This window comes from Thalia democratica, chromosome 7, assembly GCF_965202585.1.
Source record: "Thalia democratica chromosome 7, ktThaDemo2.hap1.1, whole genome shotgun sequence".
NCBI classification, from domain to species: Eukaryota; Metazoa; Chordata; class Thaliacea; order Salpida; family Salpidae; genus Thalia; species Thalia democratica.
In genome coordinates, this window is record NC_139171.1 from 40,555,321 (window position 1) to 40,577,890 (window position 22,570).

Consider the following 22,570-nt stretch of genomic DNA (forward strand, 5'->3'; position numbering starts at 1 on the left):
ATAAATAAATAAGTTTTACTGAAAAAACACAACGGTAGCTCAGAAAACTACAACAGTTAATAGTCATCTGATAATTAACCAACTTTTTGTATAAAACTTAGTTTTGATACTGAAAAACAAATTAAATTTTTATGATTAGTTTTGTGCTTTTTGTGAAATTATATTGAACTAATTATTTAAAATTTTCTATGAACAGTTATTTTTATATTTATTATTTTGTTTAATATCGTTATTAATTTTGGTAAACTACATCAGACTAACTCAAAAATTTATTATTGTGTATGAAACTGATTTTAATACAACTTAAAATAAAAAAATACTTATGGAACTTTTGTATTTTTATACCTTAGTAATTTTTAGATAAAAAAACCAGTCAAAATATCTTCTAAATTGCATAATAATTAAAAAAACACAATAAGTTTTTACTTGCTCGCATGTAACAATTTTTTTAGCATGATAGTAAACTCAGCCAAGCAATTCACAAGTGAAGCTTGTTCATGAGTACCAGGCATGCGTATCCTTCAGTGGTAAATGATGCTACAAAGAATTTAAAACAAAAATAAAAATCATGGAAAGTGTTCATCTGCTAAAAAGAATTGAAGTATTTTTCATAGAAGATTTATCAAATGAAAATTTGAGCAGTTCAGTGAATTATAAGCTAATTGATTTAAAACAATCAATTAAGCGATTTTTGGACAACAGTTAGTATAAATTTTATATAAATTTTTAATTGTATTTTTTTTGTTTTTCATATTTTTGTTAAGCAAGTTATTGATTATCCTAACGATTAAGGCTTTATTTAGGCTTATTTTAATATAAATACATGTTTTTATTAGTCTTATTAGTTTAAACAAGTTATAGATTTTAAACAAAATAGATTAGTCAGTCTTCAAAGTAATGTATAAATAAAGTTTAAAATGAATAAATTTAGGTCACAAAGTTGACGTATAGTTTTTACAAAATGTATAGTTCAAATATGTCTAGAAATAAATTGCTAAGAACTAGATATTAAAACATATTCATTGTTTTACAATTTAACAATTTTTTTTTAATTAAAAAAAAATAAATAGTTTTGAACATAATTCTTGAAATATGTTTTAACAAATAACATTTTTAATCGTGTGATTACAATACTCTATTTAAAAAAGTCGTTTGCAAAAAAAAGCTTTGTATAAAAAAATGTCGAAAAATAAATACAAGTTTTAGTTAATGGAAACTGTAAACTTTTTTATAACTAAGAATTAAATATAGTCAACGACAAAATATGCAATTTTTATGCTAAAAAACACTGTTTTGTATATGTTTTCTGTTAAGTATTATTTTCAATGTCTTTAATGTAGCTTATACTCGAGTTAACTTTATTTTTTATTTTTAATCAGATAAGTATTAAGACTTTTCAAAACTATTTTTTAATATTTTTCTAGAGCTTAGAGTATAGACAAAAACTAAAGAGTTATCTAATACATAAAGTATAATAATGAGCATAAACATCAAGCTATTATTTCAAACAATTTAAAGTACTAATTTTAAATACAAGTTTGTGAGATTAAATTTTTAGCAGTGAAAGTAAGAAAAAATTAAAGTAAGGAAAAAAGAAATGAATTGTTTTTAACCCGTGCAAATATGTCTTTGTGCAAAATTGATCCCTCGTATAAAATTAACGCCGTGCAAAAGTGTCTTCGTGCAAAAATGTCCCTTCGTACATATTAAACTCCTACCCAAATTAAATATAGCTAAACAAATACAAGTAATCTTGAAGTTAGCTCAATGATAATACAAATAAAATCATATTCTTTATACAAAATTTACTACAACAAAAGACTAAACAAAAAATGTTTAACAACAGTAAAAGCTTTTGTTATATATTTTTAAATGTTTTACTTACTATATTTAAAGTTAACAATTATTACCAGTAAACATTACACGAAAATGATTCTTAAATTTCTTAGAACAAAACTAAAAACGAGTTTTCTAAAAATTAAATAAAACTGTTAATAAAAGAAAACTAAATAAAACTTTAAAGAATAATTTATAATTTTTTTTATCAAGTTCAAAACTGTTTCAGAACAAGTATCAAGAGACCAATCAAGATTTCAGCTAAAAATAAAAACGGTAAGTTATAAATAGCTAGCTAACAAAATTTACAATTAATATGATAAGAAATAAGTGTATCAATATTGTGAAAAAGATTTTTTTTTTACTATTTTTAAAAATTCTAAAAACGAAATAATAAGTTGAAGAGATTTGTAACACAATTTTTTTATTAACGATTAGTATAATCAATTAACTATTTAAAAAAAATATTTTACAAAAAGTAACAATATAACTTGTTTAAAAAGGTCATTGAAAAATTATATAGTAACCGACGTAGTACAATTTTAACATCGAAATAGGATTTTTAAGAAATAACCAATGACTCAATCAAAGTTTTTATGCTTACATTAGTTAAGTTGGTTTGAAAGCTTGAAAATATTTTACATTTCAAACAAACAGACATAACTTTAAAATTTTTATTTGAAAGTTTTGCTGAAAAAATGTTTATGTTGTTTATTTTTAAACTTTTTGCTCAATTAACGTTGCTTAGTTTTAAACTTGTGCATTTCAATTATTTTTTACAAACTTATAAACACTTTATGGTAGGTTATTACTACTTAATTTAACAACTATTTCTAAAAAATCAAACAACGCAAAAAGACGCGAAGTATTAGGAATAGAATATTTGCGTTTTGTTGCATTTAAATAATTGGATGCTTTAAAAAAAATACGCCTTTCTTCTTATTTGGTCTAAAAAAATTATTAAAAAAATAATATGATGTTTATTTACATAAATTTTAATAATAATGAAAGTTTTTTCTTAATAAGTATTTCATAGACTTTTCTAACAAAAGTGAATGAAATGTTTTATTGATAGATGTTTAAAAGTATGGTTGTGTTTATATAAATAAATACTAACACAATAGTTGTTTTTATTTGTTTAGTTCTAAAATCAAAAGAGAGTACATAATTTTATAATACTTGTAAAAAATACTATGACGAGTTTCTTTTTTATTTGTACGTATCGCTGTAAACACAAACAATAAAATTATACTTATTGTCTTTACACGTAAGTCAGAAGATATATTTAAGATGAGAACCACTCAGTTCCAACCCACGATCAATTCCCACCCGAACAAATTGGAGAACTGCTTACTAACCAAGGGTAAAGGTTAACGGTAACAGTTTTAGTAAAAATTAATAAAAAACGAAAAATACAAAAAATATAATAAAAAAGAAACATTTAAAGAAAAATTAGATGGAAATTGTACGAGAGGGGATTGATCGCGGGTAGAAATTGTTATTTTACCGTTTAAGATACAAGTAGTTTAAGTTAGAAGAGTACAAGTTTTATAAATTAGAGACAAGTTTTGTACATTGCAAAAATTTAATGAAGATATAAATTAACAAACTTATTTATTATTTTTAGTTGTTATTAATATAAACAGCTGTACTATCATAATTTTCTCTACAATGTAAATTGTTTAAAGTTTTATCAATAGAAAACTTTTAAATATATATGCTGAATATTAATTTTAAAACAGTTAAATAGTCAATTGTTGCAATTCATAATCAAGTCTTTTTGTTTAAAATTTCAACAGTATTTAATTTATCAATGTTTGGCTGTTTTTGCTTTTTTTAATAATCCTTAAAGCATTATTATTTTTTCACTTTTAAATCTTATGGGCTTTTTTCAAAATAAAACTGCACTTTAGTTAGTTTCTGTAAATAAAACTTTTATAAAAACGCTACAAAGTAGACCATTTGATCATTTGAAAACTTTATGAAGTTAAGCATACTAAACTATGCTAACTCATCTTTAGAATTCAGCGAACGAAGAAAAACGGAATCAACAGAAATCACGTTATGAAAATGTTACACTTATGAATTGCAAAGTATTTTTTCTTCATTTATATATATCACATAAAATAAAAACATACTACTTTATAGTTCTTTAACACTTAGTAGTTTTATTTTGTATTTAAACTTTTTTTTAATAAAAAATTATCAAACTAAATGTTTACCAAAGTTCTGAAACAGTAGCATAATTGTATTTAAGAGGTAGACATATATTTTTAATGATAATTTGCTGTTTTTTAAGTATGAATAAGTATTTTATTGTTCTTTATAGAAAAAGTAGAGCAAAGTATACTTTTTTTAAAACCAATACTACTCTAAACATGTAGCGGAATTTATTTTTTATGTACCTGTATTACTCCGAGGAATACTTGGTGCATAAAACCTTTAAAGTCCGAAATAAGTGTTAAGGAGTTTCTGTTTATTATAGTGTACAGTACACTTTATAATATGTTGTTATATTTATTGTAGGTTCGTGTTATAATACTCAATACTTTAAGTTTAGAAGTAATGTTTTTAAAGACATTTTGAGTGTAAAATGTTTAATTTGAAACATACGTAGAACAGTTTTTGTTTTTATATTGAACATTAAATATAAATATGTATAAATATACATGTATTTAAAACAAAATTATAGTTCGCAAAAATAAAAGTTTAAATAACAAAAATAGATATACTGTTAAAATTCAAAGGTACAAGAAAAACAAAACTCAGGAAAACCAAGTTACGAAAATGTTTTACTAACAAACGACGAAGTAGTTTTCTTATATTTTACATCAATACTTCAAACTCTTAAAAACTTTAATTCTATTAATATTTTGTATAGTCCTTAATATTTTTCCATAAAACTTTTTATTAAAAATTGAATAGTAACATAAAAAATTCAATTTAAAAAATGATTTAATTGTGTTTCAAAAATTTTAATTATTTTTATAAATGAGAAAAAAAAACTTCAAGTTAAAAATTTAAAGTTTAAAATTTTAAATAAAGATACATGTAATTAAAAAACCAGTATATATAAAATTTTTAAAACTATTTTCACTAATCAGACTCTGAACTCGCAAAAAACTGATGCAAAATTTGAAGTTTGTGAAATTACTGCATTTACAAGTAAAGAAGTAAGACTGAATTATAACTTATTAATAAAATAAAAAACACAAATATGACAGTTCACATAAAATATTTACCTCAGTGACTGTTTCTAACTTTTTAATTCCCTAAACTTGTAAAACATTTTGTTTTAGTTTAGAAACTTTATAAGTACACCTTAAAAGTTTATATTAGTAAACTTTCAAAAGTACTTATTTTAGAGTCTTAAGAGTAATAGTTTTTAAACATCGCATTTTCATTTACATTAATAAATAAGAAACTATCAGACTAGTTTTCAAACAAAGTTACTTTAGTTTATTAAACAATACATAATAAAATATTTATATACATTTTAGCCATATTACATTGAACCGAATACAGAAAAAAACCAAATAAAAGGTAAGGGTAAACTACTAATAACAACTTTTTCAGTCATTTTGTAATTGATGCTTAAAATTTCTGAATTAAATACTTAATTACGAAAAACTCTTAAGTAAGATATGTATTTGATATTCATACTTATTATAACCATTAAAAATTACTTCAAATTGACTTTAAAAACATTCTAAAGTTTTACTCTGCAAAAAATGAAAACTAAATGTTACATTAAAACAAAAATTAGATACGGTTTTATTCTCTTTAAATCCAAGCTAATAATTCAAATTACTAGATTTAGAACCAATTAAATACTATTGATTTTTTGCAAATATAATTTCTTTAATCGATTACTTTAAAAGGTTAAAAGCTAGTTAGACTTGTTTAACAACTAAAATAATATATTTGCTTTTAAGAATGGAACAGGCACATAGCTGGTACGTTTCTGCAAATCTGCAGCAACGTAGTATATATTTTTGTAAAAAAAAGCGCTTTGCCTCAGTTTTTTAGCTTAAAAATACTCTGCTTTCTTTGCTTTTAATATTTATATATACTTAATTTTGCACTCCTAAGAGATAATTGTTACATATAAAAACACTTTAGCACTTTTAGTGTCTTAAAGTTTAAATAAATTAAATATATTTAAGATATAAATAGATAAGTCATTTTCAGTTTTCTTTATATAAAGCTTTGCAATGCAAAATTAATCTGAAAAAAATCTTAATCTTTAAATCTTTAATTGTGAGGGAACAAAAAAGTATAAACAAAATAAGAAAGCCTAATCTACTATGAGCTCAGTCAGAATGAATTTTACTGGAAATTTACTTAATATTTTTTGTCAATAAGAATTATAAACTAACAGTATAACTAGTATACCATAGTATAAAAACCAGAAGTATATGTAACAATTTGTATTTTAAAGAAGATGAGGTTCAAAGTAAGACTAAAAAAAGATAAACTTTTGACTAGGTTAAACAACTCACTGAGTTGTATGTCGCAAGATGAAACACAGTGGTTGACATACATACAAAAATTAAAACATTTCAAACAGTGAAAGTTTAATTGTTTAATTTTAATCAAATAAAGAATTTAATATGTCAGAATTATCAACCTTTGATTAAAGTCAAATAATTTTTCTGAGTAGAATGTTGCAAGATCAAATCTCAGTGGTTGACACAAACACAAAAATATATAAAACTTTTAAGGTGATTTACAAAATTCATACGAGTTTTAATTTAGCATTCTTTTTATTTTTCAGTTAGCTTGTCATTTCGATTAATTTTCTTTGAGTTCATCTTGTTTTACTACTGTAAACTTGGTACACTATGAGTGGTATTCAAAATATTAAATTGTTTTACAGATTTTTTTAAATGTATTTTGTTTTAATTGGGATGTCTTAAGCCAATTCTTGAAGATACCAACCGAAATTTTTGCAGCGTTGTGATTATTTTTACAAATTGTCTGTTTTAACAGATTTGCCTGCTGATTTTATGATGAAAATTTTTAAATGTTAAAAATCATAGTGACCCCATAATATGGGGTGTGGAGCAACATAAACTACTTACATGCAGTTATTTCTCATACTTCAGCATTCCATTCTTTGTTAAGGTTTTAACATAACTGCATATTTTAATATAAAAAACTATAAAAATAGAGGTAATTTAAACCCTATTACGCCATCACTCGTCGTCCCTATCGTTTTTAATTTTTGCAGATTCGTAACTTTATCGAGCTAGCTACATCGTTAGAATTTTTTTTAATAAACTTGGAAACTGATAAACAAACCTTTAAAAACACTTAAAATACTTACACCTCTAGCTAAAACTTATTGTATGTTTTTTAAATGTAGTTTAGAGCAAAAGTTTAGCTAGAGTTTCAACTTTATTAAATTTCTTTAACTTTAATATAATTTTCTCACGGTATACAAAAGTTCAGGCTAAGGCTCTGTAAATTTGTGCCGATATTTTTTAATTACATTAAACACGAGTGTACCAGCTGTCTTGCCTAGTGGACAAAGTATTAAACCTTGCACAGTAAAAGCCAAATTTACGTCACTGATCAATACAAGCAAGGGTTTCTTAATAGTAAAAAGTTATAAACTGTTTCTAGTTTGACGGCTGCAGCTTTTTAGTTGTCAGACTAAATTATTATAATAAGAACAAAGCCCGGGTTTCAGTATAATGAAGTCTTGTGGTCTCTGATGATTCAATTGGTATTACCAAAACCTTGATGTTAACTTGAGCTTTTCTCACGGCATACAAAAGTCTAGGTTTAGGCTCTGTAGACTTTTATCGATTTCGATTAAAATGTGTCTAGTTTTTTGATGGTTTAATAAAAATTAAAGTAAATCATAAGTGATAATTTAAGTCTTCTTGAATTTTTTTAAATAAGAGAGTTTATAAATAGTTTCTATTTCAATTTAATTCTTTGTTATGTCAGAAGTTTTACTTTGATAACAATAAAATAAAAATCCGTGCATTTTTATACTAGTCTTATTATATATGTTAATAAAAAAATATTGATTATAAAACATGTCTAATTAACTATATGAAACTTTTAAACATACGTGTGAAACTCAACATCTTTTATAATGACTACTTAATATATTTAGAATCTAAAATAGTTAAAAAAAACTTTACTCTCATCTAAGTGTTAAGAATCGGTCGGTTTTAAAGAAATTTTCCTCAGTTTATTATAAAGTGGTCTTGGTGTATAACTTGATGACCGTGAGGTCTTACACTTTAAGAACGTTGACTATATTTTTCAGCGTCGATTTCTTTATCGGGTTCAATAATACATTATTTTACTAAAATTATTCATGTTATGCAGATAGAAAAATATCTCAACGTTTTATTTTTGAAGACAAACGACCCGATAGATTTCGTTATATGAAAACAGAATTTCTTAGTAAGTTTACTCAACTCTTTAAAAGTCTAAAAGCTTACAAAATATACAGAAAAAAAAGTTCCACATCAAATATTTACATACCAAATTTGCATTACCTGAAAAAATGTATTAAAAGTTTAACTAATATTGTTTAAAATAAGTTATAATACAAAACAAAACCATTATATTATAAATTAGTTAAAAAGAGTTGAAAATCATAGACTAAAAAAAAGTCATGTAAAAAATATAGGATAACTATATTTTTACTTTAGCTTACACGGATGTGTGGTTAAATAATAAGTGGAACAAAGAAAACTGCTCAATAAGAAAAAACTTTTTGTATTTGTTCAACAACAATATTGCCATGGATTTGTATGAATGTGAATTGTGCTGTTACGTAGAACTCCATGGTGATAAAATTCAGTATACTTTAAACCTCGCGGAAGAGAAATATAAAAAAGAATTAAAACTTAAGGTGTAAAAAAAAGTAGTGAAGCATTTAAAATTAAAAGTAATATAAAAAATAGTTGATTTCAAAATCGTTTTAAAAACTTATTTAAAAGCAAAAACATATTAAATTAAGCCTACTTTTGTTTAAACCTTAAAAAAATACTTACACAAAATTTTGTTCAGATGGAGACATCTAAAGAGTTAGAAAACTGGGTTACGAACATAAAACAAATAAAAAGCAACAGCTCAAAAGTTTGTAATGAAGAAATGAATACTCCAATTAGTAAAACGGAAGATATATGTCTCTATGAAGAAATTTCTACTAAAAATAGTTTATATGTGAGATTCAAGTATTGGTTTGATTACGTTTAGAAATTAAATATTACAAACTAAATAGAAGGATATAAAAAAACTATAAAAATTTCTTCTTTTATTTTTTAAATTTTTTATTAAGCTTAAAACAAAACACTTACAAAGTATTAGAATTAATTTTTATAGTGCTTTCAATACAATCTCGTCAGTAAAATATTATAAAAGTAGTAACAAAATAGAAACATTTTAATATAGAACTTGAAGTTTTAAAATGGTGTAACGACTAGACAAATTTTGTCAGTACGTATTGAATTTGAAAATTGAATTAAGCTAAATTACTGTTAAGTGTTAACATTTTGAATATACTTAACTTTTAAATTTGAAATTATACTAAAAAAGTTAACGATAATAGAACTAAACTAAATTAAGAAAACTTAAAAATGTTCAACCAGCAATATGATAAACTACAGTTATACAAAAAAAAATATATATAACATTCTTCTTTTGGCTTTATTGTTTAAAATAACCGTATTGATCAAGTTAAAGATACTTTACTAAACTTGAAACTTGATAAAACAATCCATAATAAAGCATTAGTTCTATTAACTAGTAGTTGTTAAATTAAAAACCTAATTTTAAGTTTTCAGCACTTAAACCGGTTTTTAGAGCTTTAAAAAGTTATTTTCGAGCCGCATATTGTCAATCCGTTTGTTAGGTTGTACTTTATTTTTATTATTAGATACCCAAAGGTTTTACCGTCGAGATTGGGTAGAAAGTACTTTAAGTGGAAGTGAAGGTAAAGTATATAAGCTATGCCACCTACTGTTTAAAATGTTTTGGTTAAGCTAGGCACCAAAAAAAGTTATTTGTTATTTCCAAGTTTCTAGAAGTTAAATACGTAAAGCCGTAAAATAGTTGATAATTTACAACAACCTGTTTTTTATACGTAAAATTTGTTTTTATAAATTTAGATTATTTATACAAAACCCGTTTTCTAAAATACTGGCACCAGAAAAGAAACACTAAACTGTTTTTATACTTACTTGATTAAGTAGAACTTTAAAGAGTTGTATATGCTTGATTTCTATACAAAACTGTCACCAAAGGCAACTTATCTAAGTTTTACTCTTTTGTAATAAAAAGTATGTGATATCTACAACATTAGACCATGGGGAATAGGAAAACATATATGAGCCTGATATTGTTCTTGGACTTCCATAACTAACTGTAGTTTTGTTTACTATCTTTACTTGTTTTAAGGTTACTCGTTATTACTATTTCTACACTTAAAGTATGTTTACTTAATCTCGATACCAAACAAGTAGTGCTGTTTCTTAGTATAAGTTATTCAAAATATCAAAGTGATTAAAAAAAAAAGTCAATCTAAATGCTTTATAAAAAATAAAATCTACATAGAAACAAAAAAAAACTTTACTACATGCACTATAAATCTAACAACCTTTAATGTTTTCATAATAACTTCTATGGGTGTCTTTCTTTATTTGGATGGTTTGACTATTCGTAACTAGTTGGGAGATTTTTAATTCTTTTTTGCGCACGTCATCAAATTCGATTGGCTCATTTTGTACATATAGCTAGTTAGCCACAAAGATAAACTTTGCCTTAAAGCGATAGCAACCATTTAATCTATGAAAAAACATATGAAGGATGACATTTTATTACAGTTTTATTTGAAGTAATAAGTTTTAAGTATTATATATTTTACTACCGTATGAACTTTACATAAAACTTTAACTGAGAATCTTAATTTATAAAAAGTTTTGATTGATTTAAATTAGAATTTAGAGCATTTGTGAAGTTTAACTTCACTAGTTTTGGATTAAAATGAAAATAGTATTATTAAGTCTTAACTTAATCTATTGTTTTCAATATAGTAGTGTAATTGATTAGTTAAATTTTATGTAAGTATAAATTAACAAACTTTGTTAATATACAATCTAGGATGGAACTTACATTGAATTAGATGAAAAATACGTTAAAAAGAACGTATTAATAAAAAGAACAAGTAGTGATACAACAAATCGACAAAAAAATAATAATGAGGTACTCAAAGAAAGGCCTCGTGCTTTTACTACACCAATAAGTATTGAATATAAAGATTCTTTATACTTAAACCAAGATGTTGGAAAAGATAATATTGTAAATAAAATAAATAACTGTGAAAAAGTTATTTCTACATTGAGGTTAACATTTGATATTTTAAAAGTCTAGAATTGACCTTAAATTTTAGTAAAAAAAAGTTTAGACTTTTTTCTTTACATTTCAAGTTGAAATTATTTTTTATCTTGTTTTTAGGTAGAATAAAAGTTGAATGTGTACTATTTGGTTTAACAACTTTTTAAAAGATTTGTCAACACAACCATAAAAATTTCTTCTAAACTAACTAAATTAGTTTTAGTAAAAAAAAACAAAATTTATTCTTAAAAAAAAAAAAACTGTGAAGTTATGACATTTCATTAGAATAAAAGAAGCTGAGCTTTCAAGATATTTAAACTCCCAAGTAGAAAACAAACCTAGTGTTATTAATGAAGTTAATGAAAAACTGTCTAAGACACGATTTGAATTAAAAGTTCTTAATGATAAAATAAAAACCTATCATATGAACAAGTCTGATGAAAGGAAAATAGAAAATAACTTAAAAGTCAACCAAAGCCAAAAAGAAGAACGAGCAATAGAGACTCAAAAAACTAAAAAAGAACTAAATATTAATGGAGAAAATACGATAAATAATATAAGAAAGGAATTAGAAGACCATAGCAATAAAGTTAAAGTACGTTAATATTGTTACATAGTCATTTTTTTTATAAAAAACATGTTTTGTTATTTTTTAAATTAAGTAGTTATAAACTTGATTTACAACATAGTTTAAAGTATAAAATGATAAACGTAGTTTTTTAATTTTATGTCACAACAGCTATTATTTCTGCTATAAATATTTAAAATATCTAAGTTTGACATAGTAACTGATTACTTAGATTGAGTTTCTAAAATTAAGATATGTCGTTTAAGAAGAATTTTTTTTTTTTTTTTTAATTTGTTTAATTTGTTTAATTAGTTTTCGAAAATTTAACGGTACTTTTACAGAAAATTAAGGTTATATTGAGCATCATACAATTTTAAAAGTAAAAGGAAAAGGGTAACATCTATTGATTTTCCCAGGCTAGAGCACAAATGTTAGGGAAAATTAAATCAAAGTTGCAAATTGTTAGAAAGCATAACTTTTTTTTGAAGTTTTTGCTAACAATATTTTTGCTACTTAATTTTTTTTTAATTAGCATTTCAAGAAATAAAACAAACTCTAAGATCTTTAATTTTGAATTGAGCTTTTCTTTTGACTAAAATTTTAACAAAAGTTTTTTGAAAATAAGTATTTCAGGTATGATTGTGTAGAACTTACAAAATAATTTTGATACAAATTATGATAACTTTGAGTAATTTGTAACCTTAAAAAAAAAGGTTAGATTTTAAAACACATAACTTTTTGAAAAATTACAGCAGAAAAAAATAAAATCAGTTTTGAAAATAATAAGTCAAGTTCTATCCAATAATGTGTAACACTTTGTTCGATTTTCTTGTCACGAAAAGTTCAAAAGCTTGATAGCATTTTTTTGCCTTAAAAGCTGATTTTGCTTCATTAGGACTCATTTGGCAGACATAGTAACGATGAGGCGCTGTTTAACCAAGCGCTTGTTAAAGTAAACTAATGTTTAAGTATTCGTTTATGCTTATAGTCAGTGTTTGACTTAATTAGATCTTTTAAAAAATTATCATAACCATTTAAATTTAAAAAAATTCACAACGATTTTCATTCGATTTTAGCAATATTTAAATATACAAACTTAATATCAAATTAAAATTAATATTTTTTTACTATCAATGTCTCAAGTAAATATTTTCATATTAGCTCTTCAATAAATAAAACTTAAGAAAGTGTTTTAAGTTTTAGAAAGACTTTATTTTGAGCTAAGTTGGTAAAATAATGTTCAATTGTTTACAAGGTCTTTTCGAGAAAAGAAGTTCCGATGTGCAGTGTTCGAAATAATATCGATTGTGGGACCGTAAAAGATCTTAAAAATGTTAGTAATCTAAACAATAGTTGATAAAATCTAACCCAAAAATTTAAGTTCTTTCAAAATTTCTAACAGTTACGATTAATTTAGTTAACTTATATGGTCTTTGTAATATGTTATAAAAATTTTTACTTAACTTCTATATTTTGCAAACTTTAAATTTAATTAACTTTAATGATAAAACAAAGACTTGCATTACTCTAGTTCTGATTTACAGATAGATTAAATAGAACTTCTAAAATGAAAATTTCAAAGCTTTATTCAAAAAATAGTAATAAATAAAATAACTTAGGTAGTAACTTAGGATATGTTTTTAAATTATTAAACCATTTTCTGATTAGTTATTGATGAAAAATCAAATTTCAATTTATACCCTAAAGAAATAATTGTCAATATCTTTAGATGGTTTCTACACATTAAGTTATCACTAGAAAATATGTTTCGTAAAATCAGAATTAATATGTAGTATTATTTTGTTTATTGGACGACAAAAAATAATGCTCAAATTATTTGGTCCTGGGTACTGGTGTACGAAAAAATCTTTCAGTTATCGAGTCGTACCCCACTTGGATACCTTTTAACGTCTTTACGGGACAGTGCTTGATAATATAAGAAATATATGTAGTAGTTAGTATTATAAGCCACTTTGGTTTATTGCAGACTAGTTTGTATTTGATAGTAGTAGTAGTAGTTTTAGTTTAAACAACTTATAAGAGGATATAACTTTAAAAGTCATCGTTATCATTTTTTACAACTTGCTACAAAATTTTCATGCACTCCACACGTTCAAAAGTGCTCAAATTAACAAGGAGTAGTTATTAAATTTTTTTTAATACAAGGTTTATACTTTGATGAACACTTTTTATCAAATCTTTTCAACATCGTATATGTATTTATATGTACAGTTCTTCCTCACTTATCCGATCGGATTTAGTCGAGAAATAGATTAATTTAATTCAGATATAAAAATTTCTTGACTATAAATGTATGCTTAACTTGATTTAATAGTTAAGCAAACAGTTTATAGCATCGTGACAATTATTAAAACAATTAAACTTGGTCTTATAACTCTTATTTTCGCGCTATGCGAATATAAGAATATTACATTGAAGGCTACTCCGAACATCAAGTTTTTAATTGCGATGAAACCAGGTTGTATTTTAGAATATTGCCAGCAATTACCTTACCATTAGAACACAACCAACCGGATGAAACAAAAAAAAAAAAGAACAGAAACCACGCCAGAAAGTGTTTCACAACTTATTCGATTCCGTGAGTTTTACGCTAGAAACAAGAAAGTTATGTCAAACAAATCTCCATTTTTGCCTTTTTTAGAAAGAGTTACCATTTTAGTGAAACAGTTTACGATGTAATTTTTTTTTTAAGTAAATTTTAGATTTTACAAGGTTTTAATTTGTTGGTTCGTTGAAGAAAGTTAAAATGAATTAAACTAGCAGATAATTAAGTGTACGTGCATTGCATAATCTTAGAGAGGTAGATTACTAAAAAAATATTTTGTCTTATCCGGCTTTATTTACAACAAATGCATACCCAACATGCCCGGATAAGTGAGGAAGCATTGTAATATGTTGTTTAAAATTAAAAACAGTCTTAATAAAAAAGCTTATCAACAACTTAAAACAAAAGCAAATAAAGAAAACATAATTTAGCTTTTAAACTTAATAGTTGTATTGGTTATATGAACAAGTTAAGTTTATTTTATAAAATTTTTTTAATTGCATTTTTTTAGTACGCTTTTCTTAAAATAATTTGGTAATTATTTGATTTTAAGAACAATAAAATAATATTTAGGCATAAATAGCATATTTAATATTTTTAGACTCGTTAAGGCAAATTTTATACTTTTAACAAATGATTTAGCATTACTTAAAATAGTTTTTCATTAATTACATATTTTTCTACTGTTATAAACTAAAAAGAAACAAAAAAAAAGTTACAAATTTAATATTTAAAAACTGCTACTAAAAAATGCAGTTTTATAATTTATAAATATTTTTATGTATCAACATTAAATTGATTCATAAAACACTAGTTTATGGATTTTAAGTAACTTTCTATTAAGTTTAACTCTTAAATTTATTTTAGGACATTTAAGATTTTGACAATTTTTATTTTGAAGCTTAACTTTTCTAGTTTTGATCTAAACTTTTAAGTCTTTATATAAATTTTTATACACAAACACTTAATAAAACTTGAAAATAATTAACAGGTGTTCGAACAACTTGAGCAGGAAAAATAATCACAGAGTCAACAGATTTATAAGTATTTTTTAAAGCGGTATTTCTGTGATGTACAGCTTTTATAATTAGTTTGTTTAAACTTTTCTTTAGAAAGTAAGTTGTGCATAAAAACAAAACTTTTATTTTCATTTTTTTTCTTTAAGCCTTTGAAATACTTTATTAAAATTAAACATTTATTTATTAGGTGTTTTTCATCTAAAAAAATCACTATAAATAATAAAACACTTTCAAAAAAAACATTTTTTTTAACTACTTATTTCATTTCTGTAAAAATTATCAAAACAATTAAAAAAGCAAACTAATAATTTAAGTTGTATTTTTATTTGTTTGCAACATTTTACAAAATAATAGTAGAATAGATAATCAGGTTAAACATTTCTTACTATCTTTTCATTAACTGTATTTAAAATGAAGTTATTCAAATCTAAGGCAAAATAAGTTTTTACACATAAAGTTAGTAAAGTTTTTTTTATCTATTTGTAACTGATGAATGAAGTTTTACTTAAATCACTCTTAATGTTAATAGTACGAAAACAAAATGTATAGGTAGTTTAATTAATTACGCATAGTTGGTAAATTAGCTCTTACAGCCAGTTAAAAGCTGAAATATATTTATAAGTATAAACACTTTTTATTTATAGAAAAAATAAGGCAGGTGCTGATTCAAAAATAAAGTGTAACTTAAGTATTTTAAAATAGAATTTTGATAATTAAAATTAGGCTATGATCAAAAAAACGGTGTTAACATTTTTTTAAAGATTTGATAAAAGTTAAACTCATTAGACAAATTTTGATAAAAGGCAACAAAGTGTATCTTTTTTGTTACATTTAAAGTATCCTACGAATGAAATTTTTATTTTAATTTAAAAATTTTGCGCACACAGTCAGGCACTTTCTCAGCGTAATTTAGCGTAAAAAACATATCAACGAAAAATTACTATAAGAATTAGCGTAAAGCTTAAGGTTGCGCCAATTAAAACTTATTGTAGTTGACAAAATTTAAGCAACTTTTCTACAAGCTAATGTAAACATATAATCACATCATAATAACTGTAAAGTTTACTATTGAGATATTTTTTTGAAATTCCGTATTAAATTCTGAGATTTTAGTACAAAACTGATAAAATTGTAATTTGAAAAAAAAATTGAACTTTTATAGAACTTGAACATTTGTTTTTAAAATTTTTCAAAGAAACCGATCGAAACTTTTAAGCAAAAGTTTACATTAATTACACAAAGTTTTACTATTTTGATTTTATTAATAAAATTTGTAGTTAAATAATTTAGATTCGGTTGTGCGTTTTTGTTTAGAAGCTTTAAAAGCAGATTCAAAAAACATAAAATGTTGAACAAAGTGTACTTTGAGAATTTTTTTATGATAACATTAACTCAGATAAGGTTTTTCTTTATATTTCTTATTTTAGCTTTTATAAATTGATTTCTTTTATCTTAATGTAATGCTATATAAAAACAAAGCTGTTTAGAAAATATACTCTAAGTTTTAATAGGAAATAAATTTTGCTGTCTGTAAAAAATATTTCAAGTCTTCAATATCTTCAGGTCTGTCATATCTAGATTAAACACATATATAAAAATTAAATATAAGTTAATATACATCCAAAAAACAAACTTATGTAGTTTAACATCGTTAAACAAAGTTTTAGTATATTTAGAGTATGCACTTATAAACTGGGTTTAATTTGGAACATTTGTCAAATTTTGTGCTGAAATTTTTTAGAAAATTATATCATAGGCATGACAATTGAGTGAACTTTTGGTTAAACAAGTATTTTACGTTTTACTTTTGAGAAAACGTTATAATTTTAAATTTATGATTTTACTGAATTACTAAGATTGTTTAAAAATTAAATACTCTAATAACAATTGTTACATATCTTTATAATTAGTAATACAAAAGTTAATTTAGAGTTTTAAAAAAATTTCAAAATATCTTATTTTCTTAGTCTACTTAAATGTTTCTTTTTTTTTTATTAGTTTTATGATAATTTGATTTTTTATATGTTTTACTTCTTTTTTTTGACTTGCTGTTTACCTATTAGATTTAGGAAAAGTTACTCAGTTTGTCATGACAAAACAGTTTTCCTCAACATTTTACCACCAAGAATAGAACAGAAGAGAAGAGTGAAGATTTTCTTCTAAAAAAGTTGGAAGAGTAAATGTAATGTATCTGCGGTTATTGCATTTAGGTTTAGTCTTTTGAATAACGAGTAATGTGGAGTCAGTCAACCAGTACGAAACTTAATGTACAGCTAATGTACTCATCAGAATTGGATCATAGCAGATTTGAGCCTAAACCTATCATCAGACAGTTCAAGCGCTATTATTTGAACTTAATATTGTTTTTTATTCTTTTAATGTAAATATCTTAACTTAAAATGTTTATTTCTTACAACAGTTTTATTATTTTAAGTTCAAGTATCTTATTCTTTTTTTAGTTTATTCATTCGTAAAATACCTTCCTTTTAGACTTAATTTATGTGTTAAGGTTTTGATTCCATTTAAAATAACATTTTAGGTATAAAATTTCTTATATCATTATTTTGTGTATAACTCTTTATAATAGAACATAACTACTCATTTGTTGTGTCTAGTTTAAACAAAGTAGCCTCTAGAACTATTTAGTATCAGTTAAGTTTTTTTTAGTTATGGTTAATAGTGTGAAGTTTAAGTACGTTAAAACCATAAAATTATTTTTTAGTAATCTAAAATCAGGAAATGGTTGTTTAAAAAAAAGTTCTTTAAAGGTTGTGTTGAAAATTTTTAAAGGTAAAACTATTTACTACAATCAGTTAATTTTCAATTTTGTTTTAGTATTGAAAAGTAACTATTAGTATTACTAAAACGCATTTAGTTAATTAATAATTATAAGAAATTTACATAAAAAAAGTATTATTAGTATAAAAAATTTACCGTAAGCTTAAGCCTGTACTACTACATAGTAATTAATTCATATGATAAACTATATGAATGGCTTTGGTATGAGTAAAAATAGAAGTATCTCTATCTTTTGCTTTACTGCATCTCATATATGATCAATACAGGTTAATTGGGTCATACAATCGTAGAAACTCAAAGTATAAACAACATCAAATTCTTATTTTACATACATAATTATTCAAATCTCGTTTCTGTATTTGAGCATCAGTTTTACGCTTAGTCTTAAAATAATATTATATTTAATTTTGTTTAACTTTAACTTAACTATTTTTTAAGTATGTATTATGATTCTATACAACAAAAAAAATGTTATAAAGAAATATTATATTTACATTTTAATAATATTCTTATAAGTAGGCTAAAACTGTGCAACTTTAAATGTGCAACTATATAGGCCAGTATTTATTTTGGCCATCATCAACAAAGTTGAGATGCTTTTTGCCATCGAAAATAAACAATGTCACGCGACCTCCAACAACAGTTTCCGAGACAATTTACGACCGGTTTCGTCCTTATTAGTATTCATTAGGTAAGCATATTTGCAAGAAACTGGTGTCGTGATTTAACCATAGGTTGTCTCGGATACTGTTGTTGTTGGTTGTGTGGTGAAACTCATTGTTCACAGTTATATAAGCGAAACTCTTCAAAAGTTTTTTTTTGTATTTTAAAGTAATTTTTAAATGGAATGTGTAGAAGACCGTAACATAGTCAAACAAAAAGCTGATCAAACTTTATATTTAATTTTTCTTCAGATATAAGAAAAAAATACAAAAATTTAATAGATACGATAAACTATTTTAAAAACTATCATTTTACCTTAAGTCACAAAGGTTGTACACTAGGGGTGGGAAAAGTACGGCCCGCGGGCCGGATCCGGCCCGCAGAGCTAAAATTACCGGCCCCCGACCGTTTTTTAAATGTTTATGGAATCCGGCCCGCAGATGAAAATGACCGGCCTGCAATAGAAGTGTCCGGCCCGCAAAGGGTCAATAGTACAAAATGTTTGCATAGTTTTGTATCACATTTTTACAAAACAAAACTGTAAGAGTATGACTCGAAAAAAATGTTTAAAAATAGCTTTTAACTTTCGTATGTACTAATAAATAAATACACAATTTTGTTCTAATATTTTGTGTTTTTCAAACTTAGTTGGAATATCCTTTTGTCAAATTACCCCAAGCAAAGTGTTTATTCAAGCCTGATGTTTTACATTATCTATTTTTGTCAATTACCATGTCAATTTTATTGATAGACATTAAACAAACATCTGACATGTCTCAATCTACAACTCAAGTTGTCAGAATTGAGAAACTTTTGTGAATTAGAAGGATTCAAAAAAGTGATCAAACGTATCCATAAAATTAGATTTCGGCCGGATCCAATACTTCTATTTTATTAGAATCCTACTGGATCCGGTTCTTGATTTAAGTTAGTATCCGGTCGGATCCTGATAATTTTTTTAAAACATGATCCGGCCGTATCCGAATCTAAAAAGGTATTATCAGGCTGGATCTGGAAACTAGATCTGGTAAATGATTAATTCGAAAAGCTCCGGCCCGCCAAAGACAAAATTATTCCGGATCAGGCCCGTCGATTGAAAACGTTGCCCACCCCTATTGTACACCTTATTTAAACAAGATAAGCTAAATCACAAGTTTTTAACTAAATTAATTATTTTTATGATCCCTTTATAAAACGATACCCTTTAAAATTTGACATCAATGGTTGTGTTTTCATATCGTTAAATTGTTAATACTACAAGAAGATACTTTAATAGTTTATTTGTATAAACGTTACTAAAAACTAAGATAAAATAGCTTTGTTACTTATAAACTAAGATTAAAAATGTTTTTTTTTAAATAACTTAGCTTTCCTTTTTTTTTGTAGGTTAAAATACATATACATCCTTGTATAAAATAAAAGTAATTGGCAATAACATTTCAAGACAAAAAGCTGTGATAACAGTAGGCTACAAGCAAAGTAGATTTAACGTTTCTGTAAACACTTTAATTACAAACTTTGGCTATTTCAAAAAATAAAAATGTTTGCCAACTAATGAAGCAATGTTATTTTAACTTTCCTACAATATCTCAATCAATTATGCAAAATTTATTGGATTTTGTAACAAAAAGTAAGCATTACTTTTTTAAGCTATTAAAATTTAAAGTTTAGTTGTAGAAATATTTTCATAAGTCAGCGATAGTCCGGAATTAACATATTTTTTTATAGAACCATCATAATATATATATTTGTTTATATTTGTTAGTTTATATAATGAACAAATAGTTTTAAACGATCGTTTCGTATATAGAATGTAACATTCCATATACTCTTCAGTAAAGATTCTCTTATACATATTGTCCGGGGCAAAAGGTTAAAAGGTATCTGTTTTTTGCGACTCGATAACCGATAGGTTCTTCGTGCACCAGGTCTTGGGACCAAATATTTTGAGTGATATTTTTTTGTCATTTATTTATACTATAATATATATGTTTATTCGAATATACTTTTTTAATTTTTTTTCAAATAAATGTACATAAAAGAAGAAAACTTGTTAAACTAAATTAATTTTCATTGATCCTGCTTGAAAGGAGCGGTTTAAAAAGAAACTATTCAAAATGCGAAATTTGAAAAAGTAGTACATATGTTTCATTCGGCTTATGCAACGACCTTTTCTATCTTTGGCTAAACTATTTCAATTAAAAACTGACACTAAAATATTAAGCACGAACCTACTTATGTAAATTTATAAAATAAAAATTACATAAATCTACTAATAAAAAAAAATGGTTTATGTGTATTCAAATTTTTAACTTTTTTTTGTTTTTCAAATCTAAAATACAATAACTCCCACTAATTTTTAAAAAAGGTCTCGCCACTTCTTTAGCTTTTTTACACAATCTTAGTTGCAAAAAATCAATTTATTTGCAGCAACTTTGTTGTAGATTTAAACTGCAGCAATTGTGCTAACAAATTAAGTACCCATTTAAAGTTCTACCGTATTTAGCTTTCTTACATCTACCGTAAAACTTTTAATTGGACTGTAAATGTTTTCTTATTATTAAACAGTTTGGTAGCACCTAATGCAGAAATTATATTTTAATATTTTAGGTCAAAAATATAACTAGTTAGTTAAATTTATTACTAGATCAAATTTTAGTAACAGTGTTTAACATTCAACTTTACCTACTTAAGCGGGCTTTCGCGTGGTGTGGAGCAGTTGAACAGATGCTAAACCAAAAAAAAACTGGTTATAATATTCTAAATCTGTTTTAGATATTATTTTTAAAATGAATTGTTTTTACAAACGATTTGTTGTAACTGTAGTTCTTTTCTGTACTAAATTCATTTTAAATTATATTAAATTTATGGAGTTTTAAAATTTTAGTTAATTTTGCGCTTCACCTAAAAGAAATACCACGCGTCGCCACTGTTTCTAAATAAAACTTAAACAAATTTTATAATTAAAAAATTCTTTTTTTTTAGGTTACACAGAAATAAATCAAAAAAATCTGATTGGTTTGCTAGAAGCAGAAAAGTTACTTGAAAATCCGAAGTTGAAACTATTTATAAGCGAAAAAGTTGTTGAAATAATAACTTTGAAAAATTGTTTCTTTTTTTAAATCTTTCAAAGACTTTTCATTTAAATTTCTTGCAAGACTTCTTATACAACTTTTTTTTCAATGCTGTTTAAACAAGTTTAATGTATCAGAATTTTACGAGTTAAGTTATGAAGATTTTAAAAACCAGTTTTTTTTATCTAAACTAGCAACAGATTCAGAATTAGAACTGTTTAATGCCTTAGTAGATTGGATTAGTTATAAAAAAACTGATCGTGATATTTATACCGACAAACTTTTAAAATTATTTAGGCTACATTTAATAACTAAAGAAATAACAGTTTATCTAATACAGGCACATCCACTATGCTCAAACAATTATAAATGCAAAAATATAGTAACTGAAGCTTTACGAATAAATAGAAAGAAAACCCAATTTTGTTCAAACACGTTGTTACAAAACCGATTCTATTCTCAGAAAATTGGCAGTAAAGAAGTTGTGATTGTTAGCCGTAAATACACAGGGACGGCAAAAGAAAATTTTCAATCAGTGGCAGTTTCTTATAGAATTGATAAATCAACAATAAACGAAATTAAAACAACTGTTAAAGTAATGTATAAGAAAGACTGCATTTTCATAGCTATTGGATTGAAAATTTATTGCATTGGTGGTTTTGATGACGATGGTAAACCGAGC

The 22,570-nt window shown here is 24.6% G+C and overlaps 1 protein-coding gene across 3 annotated transcripts; it reads left to right on the top strand.

Annotated features, from left to right (window-relative positions):
* Nucleotides 1-529: 529 nt before the first annotated feature.
* LOC145840295 (uncharacterized) lies at nt 530-17,935 on the top strand. Of its 3 annotated transcripts, none has more exons than XR_014370108.1 (14): nt 530-701; nt 2,066-2,112; nt 3,858-3,929; nt 4,584-4,646; nt 4,941-5,009; nt 5,337-5,379; nt 8,185-8,262; nt 8,514-8,716; nt 8,875-9,030; nt 10,966-11,207; nt 11,485-11,794; nt 13,023-13,100; nt 15,325-15,448; nt 17,416-17,935. XR_014370108.1 is itself a non-coding variant. In XM_082947498.1 (13 exons), exons 1-13 carry the CDS (start codon nt 569-571, stop codon nt 15,352-15,354), a joined length of 1,524 nt encoding a protein of 507 aa, XP_082803624.1. In that variant the 5' UTR covers nt 530-568; the 3' UTR covers nt 15,355-15,660. The 3 variants fall into 3 exon arrangements, 1 of the variants encoding a protein (XP_082803624.1); XR_014370109.1 differs by having other exon boundaries at nt 17,454-17,935; XM_082947498.1 differs by lacking the exon at nt 17,416-17,935 and having other exon boundaries at nt 15,325-15,660.
* The last annotated feature ends 4,635 nt before the right edge of the window (nt 17,936-22,570 follow it).